General features: G+C 54.8%; 1 protein-coding gene across 7 annotated transcripts; it reads right to left on the bottom strand.

Moving 5' to 3' along the window:
* EVPL (envoplakin) lies at positions 1,309 to 21,368 on the bottom strand. 7 transcript variants are annotated; one of them, XM_021414872.1, is made up of 23 exons: positions 21,348 to 21,366; positions 17,463 to 17,590; positions 14,821 to 14,920; positions 14,542 to 14,696; positions 13,951 to 14,074; positions 13,358 to 13,483; positions 13,057 to 13,095; positions 12,280 to 12,441; positions 11,932 to 12,039; positions 11,725 to 11,820; positions 11,340 to 11,465; positions 10,461 to 10,607; positions 10,187 to 10,341; positions 9,326 to 9,423; positions 8,677 to 8,858; positions 7,877 to 8,055; positions 7,334 to 7,472; positions 6,786 to 6,979; positions 6,427 to 6,577; positions 6,152 to 6,235; positions 5,953 to 6,063; positions 5,418 to 5,510; positions 1,309 to 5,105 (listed from the first exon to the last, which is right to left on the bottom strand). In XM_021414872.1, the coding sequence occupies exons 2-23, from the start codon at positions 17,534 to 17,536 to the stop codon at positions 1,668 to 1,670; spliced, it is 6,081 nt and encodes a 2,026-aa protein (XP_021270547.1). In that variant the 5' UTR covers positions 17,537 to 17,590; positions 21,348 to 21,366; the 3' UTR covers positions 1,309 to 1,667. The 7 variants fall into 7 exon arrangements, with proteins under 7 accessions (XP_021270547.1, XP_021270543.1, XP_021270546.1 ...); XM_021414868.1 differs by lacking the exon at positions 21,348 to 21,366 and adding an exon at positions 21,275 to 21,293; XM_021414871.1 differs by lacking the exon at positions 21,348 to 21,366 and adding an exon at positions 20,848 to 21,241.

Raw genomic sequence — 21,827 nt, 5'->3', positions numbered from 1 at the left:
CAGCCCCACCATCCCATGCTTGAGAAGGGAGGCAAAGCACTGCCTGGTTCCTCCCGAGCAGCTCACAACCCTACCAGATGGCTGGCTGGGCTCTGGGAAAGCCCTACAGCAGCACGGGGCTTCCTATGGATGTCAGGAGGTTACCACGCAGGCACCTGTCTGCAGGTGAGGAACACTTAGCAAAGACAAGGATTTTTTTCCCAAAAACAAGAGGCAGACCGGCCATCCAGGGGAGACTGTTCAGCCAGCTAGACCGCTCACCCAGCTAATTGTCTTTAACATCTTCACCCAGCCCTGGATAAATACCCATTATCCCCGTCATACAGTCAAGGAGCACATTATCCAAAACGATTAACCGACTGCCTAATTACCAGAACTCCCATCCCTTAGTTACGTAGCATTCCTTAAAACTTTTTAAGCAGCACTTCAGGAAAGAGTCACCACGTGACCATCGTACTGCTTTAATAATGTGAAGTATCTCATAAGCAAGGGGAGCAGGGCTTCTTCTTGGAGCCCAGGCTCCAAACCCCAGGTAGGCAATATGGAAATCCAGGCTACCCTGCTGCTCTGATGGGGGAAGAATGGGGAGAATATGTCTGCTGTTACAGATTGTTTTGGCTGTGTTGGGTTTTCCCAGCAGCATCAGCTAAAGGAACCCTTGCTGGAGGTGGAAGAGCAGCTCATGTCAGTAAGAGGTCATTTTTCTCATCCCACAAATCCAGAGGACTCTCCATAATGGGGAAGAACATTTCACCTCTTATCTCAACAGGGACGTGTGTGAGATGGGACCTGCTTATTTCAGCAAGGGCTGAACACTGGAAGTGACAGAGGGAAAGCTCAGCTTAAAAAAAAAAGAAAAAAAAGCAAGTGCAGATTTTCAGGTACTTCTGGGTGGATCCCACAGCCAAGGGCTGTAGAAAGCAGTTTCACATCACCATGGATTGCAAACATCAGCAGACTGCTACTGAAGGTCAGCCCATCCCTTGCAACACATCTGCCTCAGCATGGGTGCAGGACAAGCCCCAAAACCTCCCACTTCAATGGGGTTTGGTTGGGTTTTCGCTTGAGGCACAGCTTCATCTGTCAGCTCTGTGAACCAACCCAAGATATCCTACAGCACTGGCACCCCTTATAGCAAAAACTTTAAAACCGTGGACTCACAGAATGGAATTTCTGCTCAGTTCAGTGCTGTGAGATCCAGGGGATCAAGAGCCTGCAAACCCTCTATAGATAGGGCATACAGTTGCATGGGAGAACTTCCCCTACCATCAGCCACTTTGCAGCCACAGGTTGCAGAGAGAACACAGCCACAGGGACGCAATTTCTACGTTTATTGCATGCAGAAGAATGACCCAACTTGAAAACACTCTGGCTCTCCCCCTTTCTGGCTACAGCCACATTTAACCTACTGCCATCAGAGTTCTTGCAAGCAAACCCCCTCTGCTGTCACAGCAACACTGGGGGACAGTGGCACCTGCGTGCCCAGTTCCTTGCACATGTTTGATCACGCTTTCATCCTCACGTGGCCAAGCTGTGCTGGGAAGCAGGGATAGCTAAGACAGAAGAGTATGCAGCTCTAAATGCTAGATGCTCCATTCCCATGATCGCTGCTGCTTCCGCAGGGAGAGGTGCTTTGAAGGGATGAATGCCTGAAAGGACCAATCCATTCAATGCCTGAACCGTGAGAGCTTGGGGGAGCGGAAGGCTTGGTAGCCCTCCGATGCGGCTGGGAGCAGCAGCAGGCTGCCCAGAGAATCCTTCTGGCAGAGAGCCATGGCCTCCTTGTAATTTATCTTCTCCTTCGTGATGGGGTCAATGAGATCTTTCTCGTAGCTGGACTCATCCTGGAGCCTGTTGGCCAGGTCACTCGTTATCATGCCCATCTGGGCAGCTTCCAGCACGGGGATGCGACCGGTTTTCTTGGGGTCAATGAGCCCTCCAGTTAGATGCTGGACCTCCAAATAGGGGAAGGCACTGTCCTTGGTCATCCATCCCTTCTGAACTGCTTCCCCCACGGACAGCCTTCTCTTGGTCACTGGGTCCTCAATCCCCGTGAAAGCTTTCTGGGCATTGAGCAGTCTCTGCATGTAGGTCCTGTCGATCAGCCCCCTCTCGATTGCCTTATGGACCGACAACCGGTCCCGAGAAAGGAGGTCTATGATGCCCCCCGTGGCAGCCTGGGCTTCCAGGAGCTTTTGAGCTGTCATGGGATCAAGCAGCTTCTTCGTAACAGCGGTCTTGATGTTGTACTTGGTGTCAGTGGTGGTATCGTACACCCCAGCGATGGGGGACGCGTCGTCACCAAAGCCCTTCTGTGACCCTGGGGGGAAAAAGCTTTGGGTTTGCGGGGTGGTGGGGGATTGGATGGGGGATTTGGAGATGATGGAACCAATAGAAAGGGATGAGGGAGGCTTAGATTCCCCAGCCACCAGCAAGGCGAATTCAGAGATGGGAATTTTGCCATCCCGGTACAGCTGGTACTCCTCCTTTGTGATCCTTCTCAGCCGTAGTGCATCATCGATGGAGTACTGCTTCCCACTTTTCTTGTCCAGGAGAACCGAGACTTCCCCATTTGGGCCCAGGGTGGTGACCTCCTCCCAGTCACACTCCAGCTCTTGCAGCTGGATGTACTGGCTCCTGTCTATGATACCTCTCTTATAGGCCTCGTAAGGGGACATATCCTTCCCCGTCTCGGGGTCCAGTATAGAGATCTTGGTGGAGAGGTTGGTCTCTCTCATCTGGGTCTCGTGATTAATTTCCTCCCTGCTGACTCTTGACCGGAGATCCCGAATGAACCTCTCCTTGTTGTAGATCTGGTCCTTCTCCCTCAGGATATCTGCCTCCAGCAAGGAAAACTCATGTTCCAGCTGCTTCTTCTTCTGCCGGTCGCTCTCGGTCCGCTGGTTGAGCAGTTTGGACTCCTCCCGAAGGAACAGAACTTTCTGCTGTTTCTGCCTCTCCAGCTCCCGCAGCTCACTCTCCAGGCTGGCTCTCTCCTGGATGGCCAGGTTCCTGGCTTTCTGCAGCTCCGTCTCCTCTCGAGCCCACGTCCTCTTCATGCCTTCAGCTCTCTCGATCTTCTCCCTGAGCCTCCGTACCTCCTCTTCTGCCTTTTGCTTGGCCCCTCTCTCCCTGTTCAGCTGTTCCCAGATGCGCGTGCGTTCGCTCTCCAGCGCTCTGTCCTTTTCCACCCGGATCACCTCCTTGTAGATGGTCTTCTCCTGGGACTTTGCTTTCTGCAGGACGTCAACTTGCATCTGCATGTTCTTGCACTCTCTCTGCAAGTTCAGCACCTCCATCTTCTCCCGGTCCAGCTCCAGGCGCAGGTTGCTGGCAGACTGCTCAAGGACCGGATCCTTCTCCAATTTCACCACTTCTTCCATAATGATCTTCTCTTGCACCGGGACTGGGCTGTCCTCCAGCTCCTTTATTCTCAAGGTAATTTGCCTCATCTCTTTCTCCAGTGCAAGCCTCTTGCTTCGATCCTCCTGGAAGTTGAGCAGCTTCTCTTGCTCTTCCACCAGCACACGAAGCTGTTGCACGTCACGTTCCAGACGCCGCCTGTTGCTCACCTCCTCATCCAGACTCCGGCTCAGCCTGTTGTGTTCGTCTCGGAGCTTGGGATCCTTTTGAGTCAGAATCACCTCCTGGACGATGACCTTTTCCTCTGGCTTTCTCCTCTCCAGGAGCATGTATTTATTCTGCAGGTCATAGATAGCATCCTCTGCAGCTCTCCTCTTTTGAGACATGTTGCGCACTTCTTGGCGGAGGCGGTCAGCTTCCTTTTCCAAGAGTGGATCATTCTCATACCGAATGACTTCCTTGTTGACCAGCTTCGTTTCCACCTTGGATCTCTCCCTCTTCCATTCATCCCTCTCACCCTGCAGCCTGATGAGCTGCTCTTGAGTCCTGCCATTGGTGTTCACTAGTTCATTCAGCTGCTGTTTCAGCCTATCGATTTCTCTAAGAATTTCAGGACTCTTCTCATGCTTCACCACCTCCTCTATGACCTCTTTAAGCTCCACCGTTGGTTTCTGTGACCTGAGGACTTTGAGCTCTGCCAAGGCCTCTTCCACCTCGCTGTCGACCTTTGTCCTTTTCAGAGTAACTTCCTGCAGCTCTCTTTTCAGGTGAGCAATTTCTTTCTCCGTTTCAGGATCCACCATGAAAATCTCATTGACCCTCTCTTTAACTTCCACCCTTGGTTTTTGCTTCTCTGCAATGCTGCACTGGCTTTGCAGCTCTCCCAGCTCACCCGCGAGCACCAAGTTCTTACTCCTCTCTTCTTCAATCAGAGTTTTAAGCTTGGAAGACTCTTTCAGTAACTCCGGGTCCTGCTCTACCTGCTTCACCTCCTTCACAATAATTTTGGGTTCTGCAGCATCAATTAGTTTTTCCACCTCCTCAATCTTGCTCTTCACCTTCACAATCGCTTCCTCTGCAGACTTCCTCTTGAAGGACTCCTCATCAATCTGTAGCTGCAGGCTCCTCACGGACTTCAGCATCTCTGGGTTTTTCTCCATTTTGATCAGCTCCTTCACCACCACTTTCTCTCGGATGTTGGGCTGCTTTCTCTCTAGCACGTGCAGCTCTCTCTTACACTGTTCCAGTTCAGAAGCAGAAGCCAAGCTTTCCTCCTGGAGACGTCTGATCTCCTGCCGAAAGCTGGCTGCCTGGCTATCCAGGCTGGGATCTTTCTCAATTTTTGTTATTTCTTTGGTGAGGAGCTGGGCAGGAACAGCCTTCTTCTCGCTCTCCATCTGGGCAAGCTTCCTGCTCATCACTTCGATGTCTTCTTGCAGGCTCTGCCTCTTTTTACCTTCCTCTTGGATCTGCTGCGTCGTCTTAGTCAGATTGCTCTCCAGCTGCGGGTCTCTGTAATATTCCACCACCTCTTTTTCTTCCACTCTTTCAATGGGCCTCTGAGTCTTCAGCATGAGCAGCTTGTTCCTGTGTTCCTCCAGGTCCTCTTCAATCCTGGCCACGTTCCTCCTCTCCTCCTCCAGCTGTGATTTCAGCCCTTCAGATTCCCTACTCGACACGGCTTTGTTTGCAGATTGCTGGGTTTGCTCACGCACACTTTGAATGTCCTCATGCACTTCTTTCTGCAAGGAGAAAGCAAACGAAAATAAAAGAGTAGGGAAAGCAACTCACTCTGAACCTAGCACAGAGCAGGGCACAGCAGGAGGCAGAAGTGGTAGATAACCCCAGGGAGTGCCTAAATGAGGCCACTTGTAAGTGGCAAATGAGGACACATGAGCACCATTTCAAGCAGCTACATCTTAAAGAGCTTCCACCTGTCAGGGAGGTGCTGCAGTGCACAAAGGTGCTTCATGCTGCCTTGTTACAGCTGCAGAAGGACCGCTTCCAACCACAATCCAGCGTACCCCAACCATCCACAAGCTCTTAGCTGGTACCTTCTCAACAATCTTCTTGGCAAACTCCAGCCGGCTGAGCTGCTGTCTGTTTTCTGCTGCCAGCTCCATGTAGTGCTTGGATACATCATTTTCCTGGAAAAGGAGCAGTGGTGAGAGCCTCATCCCACTCTCCCCAATACAGATCTGTTGGATGTCACACTCTGCCAACCCCTCCTTTCACCCAGCACACATTGGGTGCTGCACTATCCCAGGGACTGGTGTCATCACATCTGACTTTCTATGGAAAATGAGATACAGAGCATCTCAGGACTTATGCAGGAGACCCTACACAGTGTTCAGGCTTCCAGATTCACCTTAAACCACACAAGGATGGCAGCTGGTAAAGCCAAGGTGACACGGGAGAGGTGGGCTGTAACTGGGAAGAGCGCACAGGAGCTCTGGCTCAGTCCTGCCGAAGGCTGGTGGCATTTGTCCCTGGGCATAGGGTCACGATGTGGCTCTAAGAGTGGATTAAGGTTTGCAGAGCACACAGGAGCAGGACAACCATTTCTATGCACTTGTCTTAACGTGGTACCTGGGCCTGGATGCTTTCTTGTAGAGGGGTCACCCGCAGCCTCTTGGCAGCAAAGTCCGTCAGGGCAGGGTCCAGAGAAGAGCTGTATTTGCCTGCCTGGAGCTCATAGTCCTGTTCAGAGCCAAAACAGAAGGGTCAGCTGGGATCTCTCAGGTGAGGTGGTGGTAAGGGAGTGCTACATGGGAAAACCCAGCCATACATTGAGGGTGGACTGCACATTCCGGGACAGTCTGACCACGGCGTTCTTCTCAGACTCCTTGCTTTCAATCTCTTCCACCAGTCTCTGCAGGAGAGATGAATGATGTTAAGAATGAATTGAAATACCACCCAGAGGCCTCCACATCCCATCACCTGAGTGAGCCAGCTTAGGGGCTGCTCAAGAGCTGGCTGGTGCCACTTGGCATACCATTCCCAAAAGGAAATTCCTCCCATACTTGTGATGTTACAGGTTGTGGTCCTTGCCCTGAAACACACCTTCTGTGCCTGCAGCTTGTAATTGATCTGGCTTGGCCCATCTGTGGTCTTCACTTGGTGCTTGGGTAGGTTGTTCATCCAGAACATCAGGTTCTCATTGGAGTTCTGGAACTGCTGGTAGGTGAGGATGATATTTCGGAGGGTCTTCTCTCTGCACAGAACAGAAATATGAAGGGGAAGGGTAAAGATTCATGTGCAAGTTCCTAAAAAGGCACCTTGGTGAATGCCAGGCCAAGATAACAAAAACGCGGGGCTGACAAAATGGCTCTCCGTGTAGGGTCACTGGCTCAGCAAATGGCCAGAAGTAATCTGCTTAGAACTCCAAGCCCGTGCTGCGCTCAGGGAGCTGCATTCCTCACCGCTGGTCCAGCTGGTCTGCAACAGCGTGGTAGCGGTCGTTGAGGAGCTGCACCTCGCGCTTCTGCCGGGGCAGGTCAGGGCAGTACTCCTGGAAGTTGTTCTGCACGGCGCTGCAGCTGTGCTCGGCGTCCTTCAGCCCACGGTTGAGCTTCAGCACGCAGTCCTCTTGGGCCACCAGGTCCCGCTTCATCTTCTGTAGGATGAGATACATTTGGGTTGGCAGCACCGAAGAGAAGCACCCTCCTTAGCGCCATCCCTAACTTGCAGCTCTTAGGGCTCTCCAAGACAGACAACCGATGTGGGAGAATATGGGAAGCAGGGTGGGCTGGACGGAGCGTGGAGCCGAAGGGAGAAGTTTTGGGGTCACTGTGAGTCAAGGGTGAGAGTCAAGGATGGGGAAGGGAGATTGGGAGCTGAGACACGAGGAACAAAACCTTAGAAAGGCTCCATCACTGGGTTCTTGGAGTGCTCAAATAAGCCACGTCCAGCTCTCCCCACTGGGCTGAGAGATCTCCCCACCCTAACAAAGAGCCTGATGTTCCCTTACTTGCAGGTCATTGGCTCGGTCCTGCAGGGCATTAGGAGATGCAGGAATGATGCTATCCTGAGCCAGCTTGGCCTCAAATGTGCTGACAATCTTGTCTGTGTTCTCAATCTGAGTCTCCAGGTTCAGAGCAGCCTTAGCCCTGAGGGAGGGAAAAATGACAGTTAGCTATGCCAGACCACTTTATTTCTTCCCCTTCTCTCCAATTCTGCATTTTTAAGCTTATTCAACAGCAAAGCGTCTGCAGCATGGCTGGGAACAAGCAGCATGCACTCACAGCCCTGCCAGAAGCCAGGTGAGCTGTGCTTGACTGCATGCAGTGTTGCTGGGACACACATCAGTTTTGTGGACTTTGTACAGCTTTGGGGTATCTGACCACGGATTACATACAGAAAGTCCTGCAGAGATACCTCTGATGATGGATGGAAGGCTTCCAATCTCCCTTGGGCTAGACAGCCCTCAACCCATGCCCACATAGACCACGTGCATTTTCTCTCACGCTCTTTGTTGGCACAGCAGTGCCTTGCTCCCTTCATTCCCACTCACTTCTCGTTGTACAGGCTGGAGAGCATACTGACATCGCTGTATTTGCTCCTCAGGGCGTTCAGCGTGACGGGGAGCTGGGAAGCCGAGGTGCTGGTGGGTTTTTTAGAAAGATAGGTCTCACACTCCTTCTGCAAGGCATCCTTGGCTGCCCCCAGGCTCTCGAGTTTCTTTGTTGTTTCCTGGCACATCAGATGGGAGCAGAGTCACCGAGCGTAGTCATAACAGTGCCGTTGCGAAAACGTGTCTCCCTCAGGGGTGGCTTTTGGGGCTACGGGTGTGGTGGCCCTCCCATGGGCATCCAGACTGCTGCTGTCTGGCAATGGCAGGGTGTGGGGAAGGAAGAGGGAAGAAACATACCCGAGCCCATCATCTACCAGGGCTGGGTAAACACCCATGGGTGAAGACGCACTGAACTACTACTGCAGACAGAGAATTGGAAGGAGGCTTCAGGGCGCTATCTCTTTTCCTATTCCCTTCACATCCACCAAACTGTTGACCTGAAGTTTGTCCTTGAATTGATTCCTTCTGTCTCGTTGTCTTTTATGCTGCAGACTTGAGAGTAAATGGTGACAGCATCCCCACAACAAGAGTGAGGATTCCCCAGGACTGGCTGGTCCATGGCTCCAAAATGAATGGGCCGTTTGGCTGCAAAGCTGGGCCAAGGGAAGGGACTGCATTTCTCTTATCAACCCTACCCAGTTCCACTTCAACGGCTGAAGTCATCTCCTGCGTAACTCAGGTGTCAGCTGTTTTGGGCCAACACTGCAATGCTTCCCTCCCCTCCCCACAGGAGCACCCACCTGCTGCTGCTTGATCCTCTTGGCCAGGTCGTCTGTGGGGTCGGTGTAGCTCACTGGGGACCTCACTCGGTTCAGGACCTCTTTCTCTACCTGGACCAGGTCCTTGCCAACACGATCCAGGCTACCCAGAAGCTGGTCAGCTTGGGGGTCATCCTGGACAACAGGGGTGCTCTTGGGCAGCGCTGCAGTGAGACACAGATTGGGTTCAGTCTCACTGCACGTCTTCCATCCCAGTCTTGGGACACAGACTTTCCCCCTGGGCTCTCCCATGCACAATCCCCAAAGCTCCAACTACTTCTCATGACAGCTGGCCAAGGGTTGGGATTTCACCACCATTCCTTCCTTATTCCACATCCCTCAGGTAGTGAAGAGACCCAGCCCCAAAGAAAGCTTCATTAAGGTTATGATAGGTTCATCCCCCATTATCCCTAAATACCCAACAGCTGTCAGTGGAGCTGAAGGTAAGACTCAGAGATGTGAGAAGGGCAGCAGAGAATTGAAGTAAATTGCCCAAGGATGTCAAGCTCTTGCACCTGAGTCACTCCATCACTGCTCTTTCTGGGAGGACATGATGCATCCCAATGCCAACCAGGCTGCCCAGTGAATGCTGGCTGAAGGGATGCGTGGGGCTGGGTTTGAGCACACATACCCTGCTGGCTGGGCTGGACCGTCTCCTTATGGCTGCGTCTCAGCATGCTCTGAGCTGCTGCTCGCTTCTGCTTCACCGTGTTCAGCTCCCCTTCCAGCCTGCAAGATCAGCCGAGCATCAGCAACCACACCATGGAGCAAGTCCCAACACAGCCCCACCTGCTCCGGGAGCCTGCAGCCTGGCTCTCTTACCTAGGAGGGTGTTGCAAACTTTTTCTTTTCTGTTTGAAAGCACTCATGAAGTTCATAATAAATAAATCCAAAGAAATCCATCATGCAATAATCACACTCTCACGGCATGGGAACAAAACTCCCACCACAGACTCACCCAATGACGCTGAATTTGGGCTGTGGGCAAACTCTTGCAGCACGTGAGCAGTGCTGATTTACCTGAGCACCTGGGGCCACAATAAAGGAGCAATGCCAAAGCTCACTGCATTATCCCCCCCTTCTGTGGGAACCTCACAAACCAACTGAGCAAACAGCAGTGAATGGTGGTTCATGGTTTGAGGAACATTTGTCATTCCCCGCTGGGGCGGGCAGAAAGGAGATAGCACAGATAGCTCCGTCCTGTTTGGCAAGTCCCAGCTGCAGTCTGATTCTGCAATGAATTTAGTCAAACCTATGCAAGTCACGTGTTTGGGTGAGGAAATAGAACCTGTCTGCCAAAAATGCTTTGACAGCAAGGTCTGCATGGTGCACAGCATTGATGAGGAATGGAGACAGGAGAAGACACTGGGTCATAGGGAACAACCCTTTAACAGGGGGCCAGATGGTATTTTATGTTTCTCTTGGCCTGGGGTTCAGGCAGTTGTGCTGCTGATGACCTAGGAGCAAGCTCAACATCACCCTGCAGACTCACCTATTGACCTTGTCCATGGCCTCGGGGTCTGGCGGAGGGATGGAGAAGCAAGCAGAAGGGGCCTCCTGGACCACACCAGTGCTGCTCTGCACCACCCACATCTCTGGGTTGCTGTTGTCCTTCAGGGTGTACTTGTCGCCTCTGGTCAGCTGCACCTGGGACAAACACAAAACCCACGCAGTGGTTCACCTCTGCAGCACTAGGCATGGAAGCAAGATCTGGAGAAGAAACCAACTCCTGCCTCTTCTGATGGACCCAGCAGTCAGTCTCTCACCTCTCCCGCATCCCAGTCACACAGGGTGTCCAAGGTGAGGGGCTGGGAGGAGCGCATCCTGCGCAGCTTCAGAGGGCTGATCTCCATGCTCCTCTTTTTCAGGTCAGCAATGCTCTTCTCTGCCTGCTTCACCGCCTTCTCGTCATTCTGGACAAAGCAGGGGAGACAGTGCTTGAATGAAGAGGAAGGGGTCACACAGCAGTGGGTACCTGGGGGGCAGTTCTCCATCCTTGTGTGTTCACTGAGAGGGTGGAGGCAGGAGCTTCTCCATCCTTGATCCCTCCATGTCCCCTCCTCTCCCTTTTTGTTATCACAGAATCATTAAGGTAGGAAAAGACCTCTAAGATCATCGAGTCCAACCATCAGCCCATCCCCACCATACCACTAAACAATGTCCCCCCAGTGAACTTGCATCACCACTCTCCCGTCTCCTTCCCTCCCAGCACATCTGCCCTTGGAGGGACAGCCTGAGTTAACCTTCAGTGATCCCACACATTAAATCTCTTGGGGAAGTTTTGCTTTTCAGACGAGGTGCAGAGACTTGCCAAAAGGCGACCGCATTCCAGTGTCAGAAGTTCCTGACATCCCAGCACCTCTTGGCAGTGAAATGTATGGGAAGATCCCACACTGGATGTATCCCTTCCCTCTCTCCCGGGCAAATGTTCCTTTCCAACCCGCACCTCTCCCCTGAGGTCAGATTTCTCTCTTCCCTCCCTTGCTCTTGGGGGCATTGAGGTGGGAGGAGCTGCCCCAGGAGGGTCATTCACCCACCTCTTCCCCTTTCTCACTCTTATTTAGGGGTGAAGCCATAGCATTTTTGTACCAGGGATGCACGATCTCTTTAAGCCCAGCTGGTGCCACCAGTCCCAAAGACCTCACCTCCAGATGGAGCAGCAGATCCGACACAACGCCAGGGCTGTCCTTGTTGAACTTGGTGTATTTGGTGTCCAGATCGGAGCCCATCTTCTTCAGGGAGCGGCTCACAGTCTCAACATCATCCTGGAACTGGAGACATGGGCAGGAAAACAGTCAGAGCTGGGAGAACATTGCTGTCTCCAGGTCTGGTGGGGTGTCTCAGTTCCCAGCTATGCTCCCACAGCTCCCAGAACTCCACAACCATCCTAGAGCATGGGCTTGGACAAGAGCTGTCCATGGTGCGAGCCATGCCAATGGACATGTACTGGGTAATAGCAGCAAGCATTCTGCCCACTCTGGCACAGCCGTGCAGCCCCGTGGTCCATGCTCTCCTCACTGTTTTTTTTACCTTCTTGTAGTTCTCCACGCTTTTCAGTTGGCTCTCTTGGCAAATGCAGAGATTCAGGAAGTTCTGCCACTCATTCTTCAGGGCTTCCTGGTGAGCCTGTGGTGGCACAGAGTGCAACTCAGTGGGCTCCTCCAACCTCCTGGGGCACAGATTGCGTAAAGCATTCTCATTCTCTTGGAGGGTTTGGAAGGAGAGCCCTTTCCCCACCTGGATGGGTTTGACGGCGGGATGCTTCAGCTCAATCATCCTGTCCCCATCGTCCTGGAGGTTGTTGACGAACTCCTCCTGGCTGAGCAGCTCTTTGGACTTGAAGTCCTGAGGGGAAAGAGAAACTTGACAGGATGAGAGGTGATGGCCTTCAGTTGCACCAGGGGAGGTTCAGGTTGGATAGGAGGGAAAATTTCTTCTCTGAAAGAGCAGTAGTGCATTGGAAGAGAGAATTGGTGGAGTCACCATCCCTGGAAGTGTTCAAGAACCATGGAGGTGTGACACCTGGGGGCATGGTTAATGGGCATGGTAGGGATGGGCTGGCACGCTGCCGTCCCTGGAGCTCACCTCGTACTCCCGCCGCATGCTCTGCACGTCTGCCATCTGGTCGCTCCAGTCCTGCTTCAGGATGCGGGTCTGCCGCTCCGTCAGGTAGCCCAGCTCCTTGGTGCAGCCCTGCAGGTGGTGGTACAGGCTGCCCAGGCTCTGCCCTCGCCAGATGGAAGCTTTCTGCAGAGGAGAGAGAGGTGTTGGTGCTCTCAAGGGCCCCCCACGCTGCACATCCAGCAGAAGAATCCCAGAGACCTTGGCGAGACATCTCTGCTCACTCTTATCTGATGGGGCCTTTCCCTCTCTCACAAACAAGATGTGTTTGTCTAACCAGAATCTCAGGTGTGTAATGATGCCCTGGGCAGTCTGAGAGCAGCCCCAGCTCTGCTATGTTTCTCACAATGGCATTCCTCAACGTCAAACCCTGCGGACCCAGCAGGCCAAGCCCAGAGTGTTGGGTCACTTCCCTTGCTCCAGATGCCCATCTCCTCTCCTCAGTCCTTGTTAGGGATCAGGGCAAGCCTCAACATTTGCAATCCCATAGGATGGTCAGTGGGATGGGGTTTCCTGCTGCTGCATCTCACAGCGCATTGGCAGCTCCAGACCAACAGCCCATAAAGAGGTGCAATCTTCACCCACAGCCCTCCATTTGCACCCAAGAAAATGAGGGACATGACTCCACTGTGCAACCCCAGAGGAAATTCCTGCCCTGACCCAGGCATTCCCTGCCCATTGGGAAAGGAATTAGTTTGCTACGAGATCCCAATCTGTCCGGAAAACCACCAAGAACCTTACCAGCAAGTCCTTGTATTGGTTCTTCAGATCTGTCACATCCTGAGTTAAAACAAAGCCAAGACCAAGAAAAAAAAGGACAAAACAATAGCTGTTACCAAAACAATAGCTATTACCAAAACACCATCGCTGAGAGATGCTGGGGAGCTGATTCATAGAACCACCTCCCTGGCCTCTGCCTGGCTCTTCCCAAGGTCTATTCTCCCCCTGCCCTCTGCAGCACCATGGCAAGGAGCCCACGGGACACATGGTTGGGGTCTCAGGTGAAGCAGAGGGGACAAGGAGGGGGTGGAGGATGCCTTACCCTGCAGCGCAGGTTCTTGATCTGAAGGCCATAGGCTTCTATCTCCTTCTGGAGGATATTGTGCTCAGCTATTTGCTTCTCCAGCTCTGACATGCCGGGGCCGTACTGTCCTGCATTGACTTGTTTCTGTGCAAATGAAGTAAAGTAAAGCAAAATGGCATATTTCAGGGAGAAACCACAGTGCGTGCTGGCAGGGTATGGAAAGATCCGATACCAACTCGGGAGGGAGGGGGTCTCTGTGGTGTTTACCAGATTGGGCAGTCGAGACACCCAACACCTTACAGTCAGCTGTACCCTAGGATGCAGGGCTAAAAGTCCTTGAAGACATCACATTCTCTATCTTTTTATCATGGCATTTCTACTTAATCCCCTTCTATTTGCTCTTAATCTGAATGGGTCAATCCAGAGGGTCCTCCAATGGGTTTTAAGATCTGGAAGGAGAGTTCTCCTATCCAGATCACTTGAATTAGCTCCACCACCCAACCTATAACATCCCTGCATGATGCTGAACACACGATGGCTGGCAGAGCCCTATGGGCATTATCTGGCCTTGGAGGAGTCGGGAGGCACATGTGGAAAGAAGCTGCTGTTACCATCTTTTGGTCCAGGATCTTTGCCCAGTCCACCCTGGGCCCAATATCGGGGACGTTCAGTTTCTCATAGAGGTCCCGGTACTCTGCACACAGCTGCGTCACGCGTTCATGGAGCTGCTGGATGCTGCCGAGGAAAAAAGGCACATTATCATGTGTCAGTATGGAAGGGGGAGAGCCAAGGTGGAGTTCAAGGAGCCCACATTTCACCCATAAAACCCATAAAAGTTTGTTATCGTTCTACACCAGCCCTGGGGTTCTCCATCACCCATCCCAGGAGTTACAACCCAGGAAGAAGATGGGAAAAGGAGACCAGGGCTGCCCCTTCCCAGCCAGGAAACAACTCTTTCCTCCTGCTTCCCACCTGAAGCAGCGAGAGGAAGGGGAGCAAAGCACCAGCAGCCAAATGAAGACCTCACTCTTGAACACCCAACGCCAATTCTTTCTGCTTGCATTGGCCAAAGCCCTGATTTTAAGGCTGAAGACCATGGGAGGATGGGTGATGCTCTGCCTTCCCACAGCATCACCAGGAGCCCAGATCCCAGCTCTGGGCTGGAGGCTCTCCATCCCACCAGCTCCCCCCACTGCACTCACTCTTTCTCTATTTCGTTAGCCTGGGGGTGTTTCAGCCTCTTGGCGCGGTCCACGTCCAAGAAGAGGTCCTTCAGCAGCGTCTCTGCCTCCTTTAGGTTCCTGGCATTCTCTGCCTGGAACTCGAAGGCTTTCTTCTTCTGTTCATTGCTGACATCCTGAAGACCAGGAAAAACAGAGAAAAAAGTCTGATGCACACAGCGGACACCTTGCCTGTTATTCCAGGCACTGCATTTCCAGGCAAAGCGTTCCGCCTTCCCACCGCCCTGTGCCACAGCTCACCTGGGCGAGCAGGGACTGTGTCTCCAGGATGTCCTTCTCCACCTGGTCGGCATTTGTCTGCATGCGGGCAATGAGCACAGCCAGCTCATTGCCTGAGGACCTGAGGGTGGGAGCAGCACAGCAGGTGGGTGGGGAAGGGTGATCCTCTGCATCACTGGGAAGAGCTGGGGCAGCAGCTGTGGGACCTTGCAAGGGATCAGCTGAAAGCCCTAATGGCTCTGCCAGGCTCCAGCTGTCCCATGGCTGAATGGGTCAGTTCAGAGCAGCCATTTGTCACAGCCCCAGGTGACAGCAAAGTGTCACTTAGCGTTACGGCCACGCCAAGCCAAGCTCATATTTCAGCTCAGTCCACGGCAACTGCAGCCCCATCCCATCTGTGCCCCATAAACTGCAGTGCTTGGGGAGATGCAGGGTGGCCCCAAGCCATACAAGAGGCACAGGGCCAGGGCTCGGTCCCCATGTCCCTGAGCACGCAGGAGGTACCCCCTCCCCAGCGGGTTACACAACATCCCACTCCTCCCGACACACCTGGAATGAGGCGGTGTCCCATGAGCAAACACCTCGGCACCACCCAGCCTCCCTGCCCAGACTGTGCAGGGAGGAGAGCGTGAGTCACCCTGCAATGCCCAGAGGAATTCGGCTCCCACTGGGGAGCAGCTCAGTGCAGGATCCTGGTACCCAGCCTTCTGCAGAGGGTACGTGGCCATAATGCTTCTTCCTGGCCAAGGAACCACCGGGATGCCCCAGCTCTGTGTTCACAAGGACGGATGCACGGAGCAGCTTTGTTTAGAGCAACCCACAGCAAAGCTATGGACTGAAAAATAGTGCATGCTTGGAGGAGGACCCAAAGCACTGTAATCCCTCCAATCCCAATCCCAGACCGTGCAGAGAGGGAAGCTGGCTTCTTCCACCCATGCTGACACCTACCACACAGCCCCATCTCCATCCCTCGGGGCTGTCCCTCCTGTCCCATCCCACAGATGTGGCCCTTCCACCCCAAGTAGCCTTCATACAACAGGAACCAAGCACAGCACAGCCCCACATTTTGGGGTGAAGATGCTGCAGGAGGGCAGCCCAGCAGTGGGCAGGAAACGGGAGCCACCACCTTACTGGGATGGCTGAGGACAGCACTCCTGCTCCTCCCTAGGGCTATCTTGGGCCTACAAGAGGCACAACACCATTATTATCATTATTAATTGGTCCATTCCTCATACCACTTTCTGCCTTCCAGACAATCCAACTGCACGCAAGGGACAATGTCACTTAACAGGCAGAGGACTGTCCCCGTCTCAGTGCCTCGTTCAGGTGGGACCACAGCACCCACTCACCGAGCAGAGACAGGAAAGGGCCCTGGGAGCTCCACACCATAATCCCCAGGGTGGAAACTGGGAGCCCCAAAGGCACTGACCTCAGCTCTGGCCTCGGGGCCACCAGGAGCACTCATTGGCCACCAAGGTGTTCCGGGGGCCATCTGCAGAGTGTGTGCTGGTGGCTGGACACAGCTCCTCCACCTTCGTTTTCTCAGCTAATGGTGGCAGGATGGCACTGATTGAGACCCAAACCAATTAGCTTTCATGTGATGGTCGGTGCCTCCAAAACCAAGCGGGACCAGCCCACCATCCTACACAGCCCTGTTCCATCGCTGTCTGCCATTGGGTTTGGTCCCCATAAATGGGGCAGCTGGCTGTGCCCACCGTGGATCAGCACCCCCTCCCCCTGCAGGACCCCTGCCCTTTGCGATTTCCTCGGCCTTTCACCCCGAGCTTCCCGCAGAACTGGTCCATTGGCACTGGGAAATGCAAAATCACTGAGGGAAGGTGGAAAATAACCCTGAGCCAGAACCCGCAGCGCAAGGGAGGGGTGAGTGCAGTGCTCTCATAGAGTCACTGAGGTTGGAAAAGATCTCTCAGATCATCCAGCCCAACCAACACCCACCAATACTGCCCACTGTGTCCCTCAGTGCCACATCTACATGTGAGATGGAGACACATCCCATACACATCCCATCTGAGGTGAGGACTTCTCTTCCCTCCCGGTCCCATTGCATCCCCTCCCCAGACCTCAGGGGCCTGCCTGGAGGGGGATGCGGGCACTGGGTCCTTTTGGTGCAGCCTCAGCCGTTTGACCCCACAGCCACCAGGATGGATGAGTGCAGCCACCAGCAGACCCATTCCTCACCCATCTTCACCATCTGGGAGCCCCAAATTGAGCATCCCTCCCCTGGGACCACACTTCGCAGGGCAGCATCCCACCAACCTCACTCAGAGAGTCCCGGGATCCCAAATCCCAGCATGTTTCTGCCTCACCGGTGAGCAGAGCCTGCTCCACCCAAGCAAGGAGGCTGCATTTGTCCTCCTTGCTCCTTCCTGCCAAAACGGGGCTTGCTGCTCGATTAGCACGGCTCTAAGTGCACATTCAGGCACCACGCACCCTGGGTTACACCACGGCTGGAGCACAAAGCCCACATAAAATGAGGACAACGCAACCAGGGCCACCACCTCCCAGCAAAGCCCGGCGTTGTGGCCGAGCCACCATGAGCGATGCTCTTAGGGCAGCATCCCAAAGGCTGCGCATTGCCCCCAGCCCTCCACCTCCCCCCTCCCGGTTTGTGGATGATGGCACACGAAGAGGATGGCACTTACTTGCTGGGTTTGGTCGGAGAACCTCTGCTGGGGGCACTTCTGCTCGGGGAGCCTTTGCCCACCCCCTTGAACATGCTGGTGAGGCTCTGGGCGCGATGCTGGAGCTGTCGGGGCGGCGGAGCTGCGGGCTGCGGGGATGGGACGCAGGGACTCAGGGGAGGGCGGCAGAGCCCAGGAGCAGCTCTGGGAGGCTCCTCCCCGCCAGCACCGCGGAGATGGAGCTGCATGAAAAAATGACTCGAAAAACCAGTTTGGGGTGGGGGGGTGGGGGAAGGAGCTGAGCCCCAGAGGGAGAATGGGAGACCTCGCCCCAGCGTGGGGAGTGTTCCAGTGTGCAGCTGTGCCGCGTCCCAGCAGAGGGGCAGCGAGCGCCTTCACAGGGGGTAAAAGTCCAAAATTGTGGCTTCCATGCTGTGGCCACGGGCGCAGCTCAACACATGGCCTCACACCGGCAATTTTGGATGCTAGAGAAGCTGCAGGAGCCCTATGGACAAAGCCAACCAAAGCAGCACGTTTCTGGGAACAAAGCACGATGCTGGTGTGGGTTTGTGGCTGCTCTTCCCTATTTCCTACAGCCTAAACCAACCCAGGCCCAAAAGCTAAAGCCTGGGCTCCATCAGCCCTTCCCAGCTGACCTCTTGGTCCCCTTCAAATTGGCACAGAACAAATCACATCAGAGGGACAGGTGCATGGGACCAGGCTCTTTTGCAGGGGGCTCTTTGTACCCATGGCTCTGCTCTGGGACGAGAGCAGAGCCCGACCTTCCCCGGGTGCTTTGCTGATGCTGCTGGTGAGTGCTGCAGCAGAACCAAGGACGAGAACCACCACGCTGCAGTGGGAGCTGCGCATCGCTGCGGGAACCCACAGCACAACAGCGGTGCCAGGCGCTGCAGCTCCCAGCACCCATCCCACTGCGCTCAGCCGGCCCCTGCAAGAAGCAACAGGCCGGGACACCAGCCCGACCCGTTCTGCCCTCACCACAGCCACCCACATCTGTGCCCGCTTTGGGCCCCAGCCCAAAATCCGTGGGCAGGAGCATCCCAGCTCCTCTGTGCCGGAGCACAGCTCTCCAAAACCACGTACCCAAACGGCACCGCCAGGGCTTCGGGACACGGCTCCCACCTCTCCTTGTCTGCGTTTGCTGTGCAGATGAAGCTCGCAGACCTCTCTGCTGAGTTCTTATGGGGGAGATGAGGGCTTAACGTGACCCAGAACTGACTTACTGCCATCGATTAAAACTATTTGCCCTTTTGGATGGAAGCACGCCTGCCTTCTCGGTGCCCCCCCGTGCCCCTCCTGAACCCTTTCCGTACACCAGTTCTCTTCACTTTGAATTCCTTCATTCTCAGGATTATTCCCCTGGGTCCTTCCAAGAGCAGTCCCAGGCCCTGGCTGTGCAGAGACGCCATTTGTTTGGCAGTAGGACCGCTCACCCCGCGACGTGCTGATCGAGTTCAGCAGCCCAGCACCACTCTTAGCTGTAGGGAAGAAATTCTGCTCGGAGATAACGCTCACGGAGATGCTGAGCTGCTGCATCCCGGGAATAGCCCGTGCAGCCAGCAAACCGCGCGCCGCAGCCTCACCTGCGCTGGGGGCTCTGGGGGATGAATGGGGCTGCACGTCAGGGCCACGTCCCGCATGCTGCGCCGAGCTGCACCACAACCAGAGTGAGGATGCAGATGGGGAGGGCAGAGGGGAGCTGCTCCAAGAGCTGGGGGAATGAATGGAAAGTCCCAGCCGCGCACCTCCGCCTCTCTCTAAATACAGGGCACGCTTGCACCGCGCCATCTCACTGCTCATTAGCAGCTCCATCCCAGGGCAACGCTCACCCCGGGCCCCTCAGACATCAGAAGGACGCGCTTGCCCCAACCCATGGTCCCTGATCTCACTGCATCAACCCGCAGCTCCTCGGAGCTCCCCGCCCTGTGGTGCCGCACAGCACCCACCGTGTTACCCTCATTTTCCTTCCCCCAGGAATCACGGGGCGGTGACAGCACCGCGTACATCACCGAGGGCAGCTCCTCGCCGTCTGCACAGAGCGTTGGTAAAAACCTACAGACACATTTTGCTTCATTACCCAGCGATGCTGATGAAGTGAGATGTCCAGCAACTGGATCTGAGCGAGCCATGTCCTCCATCAGCCAGCCCAGCACTGGGGGGTAATTCACCCACGGGATGAGCACAGCTGCCCGCAGAGCGCTGCATTTGCAGATTGCCTTGCACCAACCCCAGCCCCTGCTGGGCTCAGGGTGGGACGGATTGCACTGCTCAGTCCGGCCCCAGGGCTTGCCATGCTGGAAATGGACCCGCACAGCTCCATGCTGGGGCTGCCATCACCTGCATTCACCCTGTCCTGAGTACGGCAAATCCATCCCCCAGCGCTAATCCAGAGCAGCCAGACCGTGCCTGCCTCCATTAATTGGATGCGTTGAGAAAATTAGAAGCTCTCCCCATGGAAATAAAAAAAAAAAGGTGGTTCAGAGGCTTTGATGCTGCTCCTCAGCCATTCGGGCTCCCCATGCTGACCACGGCACGGAGCCACTAATTGCGTTCCTGGCGTGGGGGCCCTGGGCAAAGCGCTGCGGCTCTGCAGGCAGGCAGGGGAGCGGCAGCACAGGTCCCCAGAGCCAACAGAGCCAAGGAACCTTGCTCCCTGCTTGGGCCTCCTGCAGTGATGCAATGGCCACAGCAGCGCTTCAGGGTCTGCCCCTCCAGGTGACTCTGCTCTGGGTTAGGAAGCACCGAGCCCCTCCCGGCCATAAAGCAGCGCACCGAGCAGAGCTCACCCAAAGGGCGAGCCCCAAGAGCATGAACCTCAGCTGTGCCAACCCCAGGCACAAATGCCAGGAGGAAGCGGGACTGCAGCACGGACCCACGCAGCCAGGCGCTGCCCAGCGCTTCGGGTCGGAGCAGGGAAAGGGAGAAGGCAGAGGCTGCAGCCCCAGCCCAGCGCTGCTCAGGGCTGCCAGCAGCACTACCCAGCGGTGCTGGGCAGCCCAGGGCTCAGCGCGCTTCTCGTCACGTTCCATGCTTCCTCTTGGAGCTTCCTGTTAGATGCTGGAGGCACTGACCTCGCATCCTTCCCCGCTCCGAGCAGGAGGTCTCCCTCTCTGCTTCTCTGATAAGCAAACCTACCTCCGCCTTACCCTATGTGCTTTACAACTGTCCATGCATCCCAAGATCACACCAAATCGCTCCTGTAAGCGAGCAAACCCCGAGCCGAGCACCACGGGGCGGGCAGAGCCACTGCTGCCACCAGGGAACGGGGATTTCCCATCCCTCCACCCGAGGGAGCACAGCCCTCCCCAGCGCTCCCAGCTGCCTGGTTTGCCTCCCGTTAATCATTTCCCTTAATGACACGTCCCATCAGTTCCTCAACACCAACCTGCTGTCACTGGGCCCCTCACACGGAGGACCAGCAGTGAACGTGGCTTAAGGCAGCGCCTGCACACGGCAGCCCTCGGGCTCCAGCAGCGATGCACGCATCTCCCGATGGATGCAGCGATACCGGGCACGGGCTGCTCAGTTTGTAATTAAAATATCACCGTGAGCCCAAAGACACCGCACGCCAGCTGCAAAGCTGAGTGAGGGCGAGCACCTGGACCCTTCTGCTGGAGCTTCCTGCTCAAGGGTGCTCACACGGACTGCATGGCAGCCCATGGAAAGAGAGCACGTCCTCTGCAGCCAGCACCGGGGCGATGGAAGAGCAGAGCAATGAGGAAGCAGGTTTCCAGACATCACAAACCTGTGTCCTGCACCGTGCTCTGGCTGCTGCAGCTCAGCAGTCTGGCAGCACAACTAAACACACTCACCAGCTCCAAGGGAACCCATCTGTTCCGTACACACACTTCAGGCATTTCAGACCTGCCTGTGCTGCTCCCTTACCACTTCTGCTGTCTCCACCTCATTTTTGCCATCCCAGGCTCCGGTGTCAGGCTGCCCCTGAAGACTTGGTCCTCTGAATGCTCAGAGTGCTTGGCGTTCTGTGCTCAACAAACTACACGCCTCAGAGGTCAGGAACAAGACTTCATTGTTCTCGGGTTCCTTATCTGCGCCCAATGAATCAGTTATCTTTTACAAGATGCTTAACAACCAAATTAGAGTGGAGGCAATACCAGTTTCACTGGAATCCATCCAGGCACCAGAGACTCGAGGCAGGAGGGCAGAGAGGAGCCTGGCTCACAAACCAAACGGGGTGACAGCTCCCAAACTGACCCGATGGAAAAGCTGAGGAGAGCTCAGATGAAAGCAGCACCAGGCCATCAACCAGCTGACATCTGGGACAGTTACTGCATCACCTTCCCTCGTGTGAAAGGAAACTGGCTTCGAGGGGAAGAGAAGTCTGCCACGCAAGGCTATTCCTTT

The sequence above is a fragment of the Numida meleagris genome, chromosome 17 (genome assembly GCF_002078875.1).
Source record: "Numida meleagris isolate 19003 breed g44 Domestic line chromosome 17, NumMel1.0, whole genome shotgun sequence".
In the NCBI taxonomy this organism is placed as follows: Eukaryota; Metazoa; Chordata; class Aves; order Galliformes; family Numididae; genus Numida; species Numida meleagris.
This window is presented reverse-complemented; position numbering and strand designations above follow the sequence as displayed.